The sequence below is a fragment of the Hipposideros armiger genome, unplaced genomic scaffold (genome assembly GCF_001890085.2).
Source record: "Hipposideros armiger isolate ML-2016 unplaced genomic scaffold, ASM189008v1 scaffold_175, whole genome shotgun sequence".
NCBI lineage: Eukaryota > Metazoa > Chordata > Mammalia > Chiroptera > Hipposideridae > Hipposideros > Hipposideros armiger.
In genome coordinates this window covers 1245043-1258814 of record NW_017731525.1, presented here as the reverse complement: position 1 = coordinate 1258814, position 13772 = coordinate 1245043, and the positions used below count along the sequence as shown (strand labels likewise).

Below are 13772 nucleotides of genomic sequence, written 5' to 3'. Positions count from 1 at the left end.
TTAGGAAGCAATACTGGATATTAACTTAGGTGGTGTGAGCTTTTAGAAAAAGCCATGGTAGTATGTCTCATCGTTTTTAATGCAATTAGTGCATGTACCAAGTAGATAAGCATATCCATATTCAGACAGGAAGGAATAATCAGAAAAGGTATGCTTTAAATCTTACATAAGTTAATGCAAATCTAAGTGTGACAAAGATGTCATTACAGCAGATCTTCTGGTGCATTAAAAAGCAGTTTTAGCTCTAGATTTTGGAGGATTTCCCGGGTAAGTCAAGTTCTGGGTTTCACCTTCAGTGTAGTTAACTGGATTTTAAGGTTTTTAAGTGTTTGTTACCCACTAGGATTGGCATACATGTTCATATGTGGAATAGTTGACCCTCACTTTTCAATCAAGTGTAAACTTTATGCTGATGAACCTGCCTTTTGTTTTATTAGGTGCCTGCAACTTCTAATTGTACTTGTTGGGCTATCAAGTTAACAATGCTCTTGGCCTTGTTTTGCTCCTGTTTTGCTATCTTGACCTTAAAACCTAGGCCAAGTACCAATGTTGGCTATTGCAGGGGATTCTGTTTGTTTTTTAAACATAAAACCCTAGGGAACAGAAGGGATACTTTAATTTTAAGTTACGTTGTCAAAGTCAGTAGGTGCAGTGTCATTAGGGTAGTGAATCCTGTAAGTTCATGATTAGGTGACAAGTTGACATTGAGATTGTCCTTTCCCTGATCAAAAATGAATAAAGACTTTTTAAACAAAATCCAAACTCTTTAATCAAGTCTTGATATATATGATTTAAGAAATATACTACATCTAGAGATGATTGTCCGATCTTTTACAAAGAATTGAAGGGGGAGTGAGAAAGCACTTATTTTTTCCTCCCACGGGACTTTGGACCCTAAACTTGAGATTTTAGGCCCTAAAAATGCCAACTGATGTCCTGTAGACACTTCTGTTAGGATAAATAGTTAAGTTAGTATCAAGGTTTAATTCTTAAGTATTCAGAACCAAGCTGTGTGATTGGACAAGTGAATTGAAGGGTGTGGGTAGAAAATCTCAAGGTACTCAACTACAATAGCTTGTATATCTTGTTAAATGTTTCCCAAATTGTATTANAGGTAGATAAAAGCTGCAAATTTAATAAAGTAATGGTTTCCTCCAGGACACAGTGCAGCAATAAAGCATCAAAACAGCTCCCTTCATTGAGTGAAAACTGGTTCTCTAAAATCATAGATTAGGAACTTGCTGTTTGAAATTATGTCAGGAAGAATGAAATATCCTACTCTGTCTTGGAGAATCAAAGACACAAGGAAGCAATCTTCATTTCCAATCTAGGTATACAGCTTTTGAAAAGGGGTTTCTGAAAACAATTTTCCACCTTTACTTTAACTTTGTAGTTTCCAAGGACACAGGAGCCTGTACAGTCCAAATCTAACATTGCCCCTTTACACATGATCCTGCTTTACTATCAAAAAAAGGAAAAACAAATCTATATGATATAAATTTTCTATAATGTGTACACATCATTTTTATTTTAAAAATAAGTAATTTAAAAATAGGTATTACTTTTTCCATTATAAAGTTAAAAAGACTTTAAGTCACATATTTAAGTTACTTTTTCTGAATCTATCTTGTTAAGCCAACAGTTGGGAGACATGCGATCAGAAAATGAGAGTTGGTCGGTAGGGATAATTTTTGGACTATGGAGAAATGACTGGAGCAAGGAGGGGCTGTGGGTATCGAGTCATGAAGAGGACTCTGGGTTGTGGAAGGTGGAGGATGTTAGGAAAAACAAAAGGTGGGAAATATAAATTTTCACAGGACAATGAATCAGAAAAACTGCTGTGGATGTAGCACAGCAACGGAACAATACAGTACTTGTGGGATGAAAGGGAAGAAATAAAGAATGTCTGGAAGTTGGTGTGTAGGGTAACTTACCCAGCAGTTTTTCTAGGTCCTCACCAAGGATGACTACGTCTTTCTTCATGAAGTGAAGAGCCCTGAGAATTCTGGGTTGGAAATGTCAGCAGATCATTTTACTTATTCAGAGCTCAAATTTCCACTTTTATTTTGAATTTAGAAGAGTGCCGTGCTTAACATCACTGAAGTCCTTGGGGACTTCTTAAATGTACAATGTTTTATTCTAAAAGAGGACCTTTGATTTTATGTAGTATACTATAGGGAAAAAAGGGATAGAGGCATGCATAAAAACCATTAACACAAATATATGTGTATTTCTCTCCTCTGGGACAGATGTAACTCCTGTCAATTAGCAGTTGTGACACACATTCCTTAAAATAAACACCTGAATCAATAATTGGGAATGTGAACTTTACCAATAAAAATTATATAATAAACTGAAGATTCCTATAAGCTCAACCAGGAAGAATAATATCTCCTTTGGAATTTTATTCTTTTTGCTCACAAATATTTTTGAATTTGTATCCCTTAAAGCAAAACAAAGGGCACTTATACTAAAATCACAACTGCTTCTACTCATTTTTTATATAACAGCTTTGTTGAGATAAAATTCACATACCATACCATTCACGTATTTAAAGGGTACAATTCAATGGTTTTTAGTATATTTGCAAAGCTGTGCAACCATTACTAGAATCAATTTTAGAACGTTTTTATCACTCCCTCTCCAAAAAAAAGCCATACCCACTAGTAATCACTTCCATTTCCCTCCAACTTCTCAGCCCTAAGCAACCATTTCTTCTTTTCTATCCTTATACATGTGCCTATTCTGGGCATTTCATATGCATGGAATCATACAATATGTGGTCTTTTGTTGCTGGCTTGCTCCACTTAGTGTAATGTTTTCCAGGTTCATGTTGTAGCATGTATCAGTATTTCATTCCTTTTTATTCCTGAATAATATTCCATTGTATGGTGTGCAGAAAAGAGTTAACATATAGCAAGCCCGAGATTGCTATCCTTAGAAACTCCTGCTTGAAAGGTTTGCCCTTGGTTGGCATGTGGGAGATTCCCACCATTCCCAAACTTAAGAATGGTTTACTCTGCCTTAACTGTACCAACAATGTGGTTTATGCTGATCATCTTCATTCCTTCTGGGAGTCTGGAATCTTGGTACCATGCTTGGCAGAGAGTGCCTACATGACCTGCTCCCAGTAAAAACCTTAGAGACCTGGGCCTAGTGAATTTGTGCTTCCAAATATCCTTAATCTTTTCCTAATATCTTTAAGTCTTCTCTATCTCCACCCCTGTCCACACTCAGCTAATGACAGATTGCTTAACTGGCTGAAAAAAATAAAAGGAACTAAAACTAGTTATCCATTTATCTCCATAACAACTGATGGACCTACACCTGTACTCATATAATCTTCCCTCCCTTCTATACAATGGAAGAACTGTCTCTACTCCATCCTGTGCGTTGGATCCCATCTCCTCTCACTTAAGAACTTGGCTTCTGCAATAATCCTTCCATCCCCAGCTACATTACCAGTTTTTGCCTCTCTACTGGATCCTTAACCACCATCATACAACCATGGTGTGATATTGAAATAAGAAATCAGTCATCACAAAAAGAGCTATGTTACGTAAACTGTCAGTTAGCCATACAGTTAAACTATCAGAGACCCAAAAACACACCCCCTCAAAAAAAAAACAACCCATTTATGTTCTAGTGCTCTTGAACAACTATATCAACTTTGAGAAATGTTTCAACTATCTTTACAAATAGCTTTCAAATTTGTTAAAACTACTCTTATGGTCAGCACCACAGAATAGTACGCAATGTATTTGTTCTTTTGGGGTCTTCCAGGATTTGAGTCTAGTTATTCGTCTAGAAGCAATGAAATGAGAGATGATAGATATGGGTCTTGAGGAGAATCAACATTCCTCTGCAAAGCAATTACTTCAGGATAGGTCCTTGCAGATTCCTCAGGCAAAGGGAGGCTAATCTCCAGATAGTAGACGACCAGATTCCTATTGCTGCTGTAACAAATTACCACACATTTAGAGGATTAAAACAACACAAACTTATTATTTTACAGTTCTGGATATCTCATTGGCTAACTTAAGGTGTCAGCAGGGCTGTGTTCCTTCTGGAAGCTTTAAGAGAGAATTTCCCTGCCTTTTCCAGCCTCTAGAGGCCACATGCTTTCCTTGGCGAGTGGCTCCTTCCTTCATCCTCAAAGCCAGCAGTGGATGATCTTCAAGTATCTCTTTCTGACTCTGACTCTGACTCTCCTGCCAGCCTCATATAAGGACCCTGTGATGACACTGGGCCCACACAGATAATCTAGGATAATCTTCCCATTTCAAGAGAAGCCTTAATTTGGGTCGGCCAAGTGGCGCGTTGGTTAAGAGTTGGCTTGGGATGCCGGCTCTGAGCAGCAGGGCCCCGGTTTGGATCCCACTACGGCCAGTGACGCTGTGCCCTGTACAGCTANAATTGTATTATCCATGTTCTCTGGTGTTATTCTAACAAACTTAGCAATTTCATTGATTACTATTCCAGTCTTACAGCTATGTTCATAAGATTAGGAATATTAAAAATTAAGTTGTCTATTGGGTAGGCAGTGCTTTTATTCCATTCTCTTTGATGTGTCTTTCATAATGGTGACAGAGACTAGACCTTTAGCTAATCTTAATGTCTGAAAAATTATCCATTACCTTACCAAGATTTGATAGGATGTCAACCACAAGATGCTAAATTTCACTGATTAAAAAGATTCAGGGACACTGCAGGTATATAATTTTTTGCTTATGGGAGATGAGTCTATACCATTTGAATTGATCCTAGCATTAGGTAAAGTCAGTGTTTTCTATAAACATTCCTCAAACTTTCCAACCTAATAGAACTGCCATCTACTGTGGTATCAACTCTGAGCAAAACCAGTGCAACTTGATCTTGCATATAGTCATTCAAAAGTGTATTGGCCATAAAAATACGGGCTGTTTTAGAATTGGCTGGGGGTGTGGGTGTTTATTTTGTATTGAAATAGTCATGTTGGATGTGGAATTTTAGCAAGTTTTGGTTGAAGACAAAATGACTTCTCAACCACTGCTTTTTATAAACTAGAAAAGAATGTGGTGGTTTGGGGATTACAGGGTAGTGTGTTTAAGTGGCAGTTTTAATCTCTGATTTTACTCTTGTCAGTACTTACGAGGTGTACCACTTGGGGACACATATCAATCTCTGTTGGGACTGAGGTGTAGTTTGAAAAAGGATATTCAACTTAATCTCTCAGTAAAAATCTAGGAATTTCAAAAAACAATGCTTAATTATATTGTGGTTTATCAAAGAACTCTTAGAAATATGTGAAAAACACTACCCTGCAGACAANTCTTTAAAAAAAAAGAAAAAGACATAATACCATGTTTTCCTGAAAATAAGACTAGGTCTTATATAAATTTTTGCTCCAAAAGATGCACTTTATTCATGTACAAAAATCTACATTTATTCAAATAGAGTCATGTGTGGCTGGGGCTTATTTTGGGGAAGGGCTTATATTACGAGCACCCTGAAAATCATGCTAGGGCTTATTTTCCAGTTAGGTCTTATTTTCAGGGATGCACGGTAGCTGGTAAGTAAAACCACTGTGTGCTGTTGCCTGGCGTCTAAGGACTTAGGACAACAGGCTGTCCACAGAACACTTCTTCCCAGACTGGGCGGATTCTATGGAATCCTATAAGAGATCTTAGACTGTCAATTTATCATATATATTGGGTTGTTGGAAAAGTCATGATGTATTTTTTGTTTTTCATTGCAAAAATGTGTCATGACTTTTCCGACAACCCAATAGTTAAGCTACATCATATACTCATTCAATTCTAAGAGAGAGAGAGAGAGAGAGAGAGAGAGAGAGAGAGAGAAACCAAAGCCATAAACAGTGCTAGCAATCTGTCTGCCATTCCATTAAATGGGGGTGTTCTGCTCCCTGGGACGGTCTCAGTGCCCCAGTGTCTCTTACAGTGTGAGTGGCTCAGTGTGAGGCTAATGTTTGACACAAAATATTTTTCATTTGCAACATCTTAATGTAAACTACTTCCTCTGGTGTTCATGGAAAAAAGCAGGGATTGTGATTGTTTCAACCCTAAAGGAAGGATGGCTGCCTGACTTACTGAAAGGTGGAGAACAGCCTCCAAACAGGACTGACTTCCTAAGTGCATTTCAATGGCCATTTCTGACATTACTCAATCTTCACAGCATACACTGACTGTAGAATCAAATCCCCAAATAAAGACTCAACTGTGGTTTTTTTTCTGGTTCACTTCTAAACCTATCACCAAGAGGTAGTGTAAACTCAAATTTGTTCCCATATACTTTTATGGTACTTCGTATTGATTAAAGTGTTCTCTTATCAACTGAGTCATTTAACATACATAGCAGCCAAGCAAAGACACAACAAGCACTGTGGTTCCCATTTCAGAGGAAGAGTTGAGTCAGGCAATTTGGGTTCAAATCCCAGGCATTGTTCAATTTTTCAGAGCCTCAGTGTCCTAATCAGTAAAATGCATACAGTTGCGCATGCCTCACAGTTTTTGAGGGTAAGTCAAGTGTACAAGTGGCATGTATACAGTACTCCGTGTTTCCTTTCACCATTCCACAGGAAATAGGGCTACAAGTTCACACATCGAATGTGATCAAAGATATCCTCTGCTAAAAGTTTTTTTTTTTTTTATTGAAGTAAATTTGTGAAATGCTACTCTCTTGAAGACTCACAAAGCATGTGTGTGTGTGTGCATGTGTGTATGAGATAGAGAAGCCGTGCAACAAACAAACCTGGTTGAACATGTACAGAACATTTCCCAAAAGTGCATTTAATAATGGAATCCTTTTTTGCATAATTACTATAAACATCCACATAGACCTACTGTTCTTCTGAACATACTTTTAGATAAATTTACCCTTTCAGTAACATTGTTTTGATAAACTAACATATAACAAGTTAATATTGTATTGTAGTTCTTAATAAAAATAATCAATAGGTTATAGGACAAGGCACAAGAAAAACCAGGGCTACCTGAAAATTCATCGTGACACTTCAGTCTTTGCATTTTGCGGGACTAGAAGCCTCAAGGACCTAGATCGCGGCCGCCGCCTAGCTAGGTCGGACCAAGCACCTGCGGGGCGGGGAGAACCTACTGCGCCTCACGTTGCCGCGGCGGGCCATCCCTCCTCCGCCCTTTTTCACCACCACCTCCATCCCTTCCTACCCATCTGCACCTAACCAAGGACAGGGATAGGGGACGGTGCAGATGGGGCCGGGAGAAAAAGCATCCCCGCAACCCGCCGCAGCCTTTCTTCTTCCTCCCATCCCACAGCGGGTGCAAAGTCACACCTCTCCTACCCCTCGTGTCTCTGGTGAAAGGTCTGTCAATACTTGAAAAATTTTGTTTTTAAGCACAAGTAAATTCCCTGCTCCCTTCCGCCCCTCACCTTCACGAAAGCAATCGGGGTTGTGGTACCTTCGATATCTAACAGGATCACAGTTACTTCAGCGGGCACCGAAAGCACGACCATTTCCCTACCGGATGCTACTACGGGAATCGGCCTACTGGTAGGGAGGGTGGAGGGCGGTGCCGATTGCGCCCCAGCACGGTCCTGGGATTTCGACAGCTCCGCAAGAATCTCGCAGCGTGCAACCGCGTGCGGCTTGAAGTACGAGGGGAAGAGGCCACTTCCACGCCCCTGAAAGTGGAGAAGGCGACCACACAAGGGACCTGAACTCGGAAGCTGCCCAGAGCCAGAGGCTGAGACCACGTGGGTAGGGAGAGGGGCGGAACTGGCGGAGCTCCGAGAGGGCGGGAGGAGGTAAAGACGCCGACACCGATTGGCCGCCAGAGGGCCTCGAACCCGATCCGTCAAAATGGGCCTCGCGTGGGCGGGAACAAAGAAGCGAACGCGGGAGCCCGGTGCGCGGGAGCGCGCTCTCCGCAGACTGGTTGAGCGAGCGGGAGAGGCCCGGGGCACGTGCAGACAGGAGCCCCGCGAGTGGCGCGCCGGGGATGTGAGTGCCCCTTGCCTTCTACGGCACCTAGCCCCCTCCCCGCCCACTGCCCCTGCTTTTGCATATTTACAGTAATCTGACCGGGCCCGCGCCCCTCCTCCCGTCCTAAGCCTTCAGGAGGCCGTGCGGGGTCCTGGTTGGCCTGACTGCGCTAGCCCGGGGTCCGGCCGATCTACCAGGGAGGCCCGCCGCGCCCTCTCGGCCCGCGCGCCCGTGGCGGTAGCGGAAGAGGCGCCGGCGCCGCGCCGCTGCCCAGAGGGGCTGCCGCGCGCCCGCTTCCTGTTCGGCTGGTTCCAGCCAGCTCGAGGACAAAACACGCGTGCGCGCGGCGGACGGCCAGGCGCGCTCGCCGCCTCAGCCGCGGGTGCCGGGGGCAGTCCGCCTTTTTCCGGAGCAACCCGGCCACGGTGCTAATCGATAGCAGCCGCCGCAGCAGCTCCGCACTGGGGGACAGAGGGCGGAAAAAGGCGGGGTTGACGGCTCTTTGCTAGGAGTGGGCTGGACCGGACGCCAGAGACAAAAGGCTCTCAAGGCAAGAGGGACTCGGCCGTGCGACGGCGCTGCTCGGGATTTTTTGACCCCAGGACTTGACGCTCCTTCGTTTTTTTCTTCTGACGCTTCTCTTATCCCAAGCCCGCGCCCCCTCACCCGCGACCTCGCTCCTCACCGGAGGGCCGCGATGGAGGTCCCGCCCCGGCTTTCCCATGTGCCGCCGCCATTGTTCCCCTCCGCTCCCGCTACTTTAGCCTCCCGTAGCCTCTCCCATTGGCGGCCGCGGGCGCCGCGGCAGCTCGCCCCACTCCTCCCTTCGCTCGCTTCCAGCTCCGCCCGGCAGGGGGCGCGCCGGGCCCAGCGCCACGTCACCGCCCAGCCGCCCTCCCGATTGGCGGGCGGGGCAGCTATAAAGGGAGGGCGCAGGCGGCGCCCGGATCTCTTCCGCCGCCATTTTAAATCCAGCTCCATACAACGCTCTGCCGCCGCTGCTGCCGCGACCCGGACTGCGCGCCAGCACCCCCCGGCCGACAACTCCGCCACTATGGAGGACATGAACGAATATAGCAACATAGAGGAATTCGCAGAGGGATCCAAAATCAACGCAAGCAAGAATCAGCAGGATNTTGACCCACAGCCAAGATCCATAGTACTATCAGGTGAGTATTTTTTAAAGATTTTATTGGGGAATTGCGGGAGGGGAACAGACAAGTTGCTGTTCTTTGGTTCTTCAGTCTAGCTGTGGAGGACACTGCTTCACTGGCCCATGTTGGTATTGTGATCATTTCGCTCTTCCCGGCTGAGGCAGTTGGTTGCTGGCTGTTGGCCGCTCACGGCAGCTCAGGGCAGCTCTTGCGGCTGCCAGCCACTCAACGGTAGCTTTACAGGAGCCCACTGCGGTCCCACTTAAGCCTACATCGTCGCTGGTGACTCATGGCAGCCCAGCTCCAGGTTGAGCTGTTGTTCATCATCTTAGCTGTACAGGGCGCAGCGTCACGGGCCCATGTGGGATCCGAACCGGCAACCCTGCTGCTCAGAGCTCACACTCCCAAGCTAACTCTTAACCAACTGAGCCATTTGGCAGGCTCTGAGTAGTTTTTTTTTAATCTGAATCTTTTAAATTTGGGTGTAAAACTTGCTCCTTGATGAAATGAAATCAATCTTTCTTCATTAAGGATACCAAGAGGCAAATATTGCTTTCTGCCTTCAATAGAAACAATCAAGCGAATACTCTTAACCAGGAAATATACAGGCATTACTTACTATTCTCTTGACAGTTCTCCCAGAAAATGTATACGAACTCTTGGTATAATTTAAGAATAACAGTTTATTAACTCCACTTGTTGCCATGAGAAAGGAAAAAAAAGCATTATGTGAAGATATCAGATGTTCTCATTTTATTATTCCATAAGTTACTCCTAAGAGCATATCCTGTTCTTTTTTTTTATGTCATATATTCACATTTCCATGCATTAGACGATCCTACATATAGAATAAGACTATATACTCAGGTGTACATATATACCTACATAAGATAAAAGGTATATAATTTTTCAAAAATTACTTCTGCTTTCAGCAAATATTGGCCTGAGTAATTCAAACCAATCCTTCTGAGGCTAAGCAGGATAAAATAAAATTTTAAAATCTTAAAAAAAAACTGAAAGAGCTAAAAAGATGAGAAATTAACCTAAAATCTAAGAGAAAGTCAAAACCTAGAACAAAAGCCCAGCACTCAAAGCTGGATTTGATGGCCTTACAGGACAAGGGACACAAGTCAAAAGCTTAGGTCCAACCCTAGGTGTAGACTCTGCTACCCCAATTACTCCATTAAAGGGCTTCGAAAGGGCTACACTCTCAAGACCAGAGATAACCCAGGTTTCTAACCTTGGTTGTTAAGAAATCCTTAATCTCAGAATTTAGATTAAGATAGTCCTAGAAAGGTAAGGGCCTCAAGTGCATGGAAGAAACAAATGAAAATCATTACTTCATCCTTAATTTCTGATTGTTTCTACAAATATTGTTTTCTAACATAGAAATTTAAAAATCACTTTCCCTGGCTTCCTTACTGCCAGAGCACAAATATGTGATCTCAGTTCTATCGGAATTCTCCTACGTTAGACTTTGAGACAGGAGCTAGTGAGTCAAATTGATTTAGTGTAATCAATNATACAGTAAGTCCCCGATTTACGAACGAGTTCCGTTCAGGGACAATGTTCATAAGTCGGATTCGTTCGTAAGTCCAACAAAGTCAGTCTTTGCGGTCCCCTCCACATCACCACTGCTTTTCCTCTTGCTTCCGGACATCCTGGGCTCTGATGGAGCACTGTACTACTGTACACTATTGCACTGCACGGTAAGCACACAGCAGCACAACTGTGACAATATCTGGCAGACACGTGAGCTACTTCCGCGATTTGTTCACATCTACGAATGTTTGTAGTGTGAGGTCCGTTTGTATCTGTGAAAGTTCGCAACTCGAATGTTCGTAAGTCGGGGACTTACTATACCTCTCAGGTATGATCTATTATGCTTTCTTCCCTTCACTCTATTCAGCCAGACTGGCTTCCATTGTTCATTGAAAGTGCCAAGTACACTCCTGCCTTTGCCTTGTAGTCTTTCTAAGCTATTGTATGGATTTCTCTGTCACTTCCTACAGGGCTTACTCAAAGTTACCTCCTTAGAGTCTTCTCTGATCACCCTAAAATAGTACACAATCTATCTCTAGCACCTCACTCATTACTTTTCTTCCTATCACACTACCTTAAATTATATTACACCTCTACTTGTCTGTTGTTTGCCTCTCCCAATGAATGTCAGTTCCATGAGATGAAAGACATTGTCTGTTTTGGACAGTTGTATTCCCAGCACCAGAAATATACCTGTGCCATATGTTGCATGGTTCAATGTGAATGAGTCTAACCAGAAATAACCCCACTATTGATGTTCTAAGAAGCATTTAGATGAATCAAGATATATTTTGGAGGTAGGAGTTGATGGATTGGGTATATGCGCGGTTATCAAGGACTCCCTGATTTCTGCCAGGAGCACATGGGTGAGGAAGTTTTACTTAATAAGAGGAAGACCAAAGAAGCTGAATTGTTGGGAAGGGAGAGTTCAATTTAGACATGTAAAGCTTGAGATGCCTCTGGGACATCCAAGTGATGTTAATAAGGCAGTTGGATATGTACGTCTGGAGTGAGATGACATTGTCTTATTGAATCCTTTTTGAGCTAGGTCTTCTTAAAATTGAATCTACAGATACCACACTGACATCTTTCAGGTTAAGCAGAACTCAGACTCTACAATAGACTTGCTGATGTAAAATCTGACAGTTCACAGTAATGAGGCCTCTAGTTTCTCAAGTGAAGTGACAGCTTCCTGACAACCAGGAATAATACTTATTTACTGTTTGGGCAATTGGTCACTTCACCTAAACTCACAAGCTAATTCTTCAACAAAATGCTTAAATCCTACTGAGGGTCTTCTCCAAGTTAAGGTACTGTTTAATATGGTTGTACAAGAGCTCAAATATGTGTACCTTGCATAGGAAATGGGTTCTTCCTGTTCTTTCTTCTGGACACTGTTTATTCTAGGTTACTGAATGGCATGCATATTTTACTTTAAAAAATTTGAGCATAGGATATGCTTGCCCTGTTTGTAGAGTGTATTTAGCAGATTAAAACTGACTCCCTGACTTAGGTGTCTGTACATCTTGTCCTGGGTAAAAGTGATACCAGTTTCAATCTCAAATGAACTTTTTTGCCTCTTACAATTACTCGTTTTCTCCAGTTATTGCTTCACAAAGGCTGAATTCAATCTGAATTCAATGAGGATCCTGTATTTCAGTGTTATCTGAAACACACTGTAAAGTCCTTAAGCAATGGAATTTTTATGTCATGGACATTGAGAGGGGATACTGCTTCCTTGCTGTGGTTTGGGCCAGTTTAATACAGCGCCAATATACAATCTTCAGCCACTTAAACGTTAAATTCTTATCTGTGAATGTAGAATAAAAGTTTTTTGGTTTTCTCCTTCTTCAGGAATTTCACATGTCAGAAAGTGGTTTGAGGAAGTGTTTTTATGCCAGTGATGATATGGAGAGAGGAGTCTTTTAATTCCCTGGAAGCAAACCTAGTTTGCCTGAAAGGCCCCAAACCTAGCAAGTTGAAAATATCTAGTATTTTGTCATTCCATAATTCGACAGGCAATTATTGAATTGTACAAATTCAATAATAATGTAAATAATATAAATGTGTACAAATGTGTATGTAAGTGACGTAGGGTAGATACATAGAACATTGTCTTTGCTCTTCAGGAAATCATGATCTCATATAATTGTTTATTTTTTGGAAAGAAAAAATGTAAATTTTTTAATAAAAACAATCCCATAACATTATTGTCATCTGATAATACTATAAAGGTAATGAAAGCAACATAAATGTTTAAGAACTATACTCCTAACACAGGACACCTAAAAAACCCCATAAATTATACTGCCTTCTCGACAGTTTCTCACTTCATTAGTCATTTCTATTGTAGCTGGAGACACTTTGGAGCAGAGTAATATTACATCCTTTTAGCATGATCCGACCCAGCTGTTTCCTTGACTTTGTTTTAGAATGAAGCTCTTCTGCACCATCTGATACGACGTTAATATACTCATCCAAAATCAATGATACAACCCTCTATGTGCATATTCACTTGCTCATAAGGCCACACCTGAATCCGAGATCTATTTTGCAAGTGTCTGAAGATGAAGTTGACGGGCTGTACCATCACCTTCTGCACTTTTTGGCCCTGGCCATGATATACATTGGTGGAAGCTGACAAAAACCACACTAACCCACAGGCTACTTCCAGAATACAGAGCCTGAATTGAAAGCCCAATTGCATATTTATAATAACAGAAGGATAAAGGGCTGTTAGAATGATTAATTCTGCCTCAGGGAGCCTGGGAAAACTCACAGAAGTAACATGTGATTAGGGTTTTGAAGGATGAATAGTTTGCTAGACAGATGAGGAATGTATAAAGAACTAGGGTTGAGTTCTAAGAGGAATGCTGGGTGCATATAGGAGCATAGGATGCAGAGATTTGGATCATAATATATAGAGATGAATGATATGGTATCATCCATACTCACATAAAGTTGTTAGCTTTAAAATCATTCTTATTTTTTATACAAATTTCACCAAGTTCAGAAACTACTGAGCTACATGTGCAATTGAAACGAACCTTTTGGGAAAGTCTATTACTAAAAGGTGGAGCATGTCTAAAGTTGTTTTAAGAGCAAAAGAACCCTTT

At 42.1% G+C, this 13772-nt stretch overlaps 2 protein-coding genes and 1 pseudogene across 3 annotated transcripts in view; 1 reads left to right on the top strand and 2 right to left on the bottom strand.

Moving 5' to 3' along the window:
- Positions 1-7763, bottom strand: part of ENOPH1 (enolase-phosphatase 1) — a 45328-nt gene extending 37565 nt beyond the window's left edge. Inside the window, exon 1 of one of the 2 annotated variants that reach the window (XM_019652178.1) lies at positions 7408-7763. In XM_019652178.1, the coding sequence (XP_019507723.1) occupies positions 7408-7491 (84 nt within the window). In that variant the 5' untranslated portion in view covers positions 7492-7763. Of the gene's footprint in view, positions 1-6991; positions 7019-7407 lie in introns of those variants that run through there. The other variant, XM_019652179.1, reaches the window with a different exon arrangement.
- Positions 7764-7850: 87 nt separating this feature from the next.
- HNRNPDL (heterogeneous nuclear ribonucleoprotein D like) lies at positions 7851-12560 on the top strand. Its single transcript, XM_019652171.1, has 2 exons — positions 7851-9129; positions 12511-12560. Exons 1-2 carry the CDS (start codon positions 8658-8660, stop codon positions 12558-12560), a joined length of 522 nt encoding a protein of 173 aa, XP_019507716.1. The 5' UTR covers positions 7851-8657.
- Positions 12561-12780: 220 nt separating this feature from the next.
- LOC109387937 (small nuclear ribonucleoprotein E pseudogene) lies at positions 12781-13743 on the bottom strand (annotated as a pseudogene).
- Positions 13744-13772: the final 29 nt, after the last annotated feature.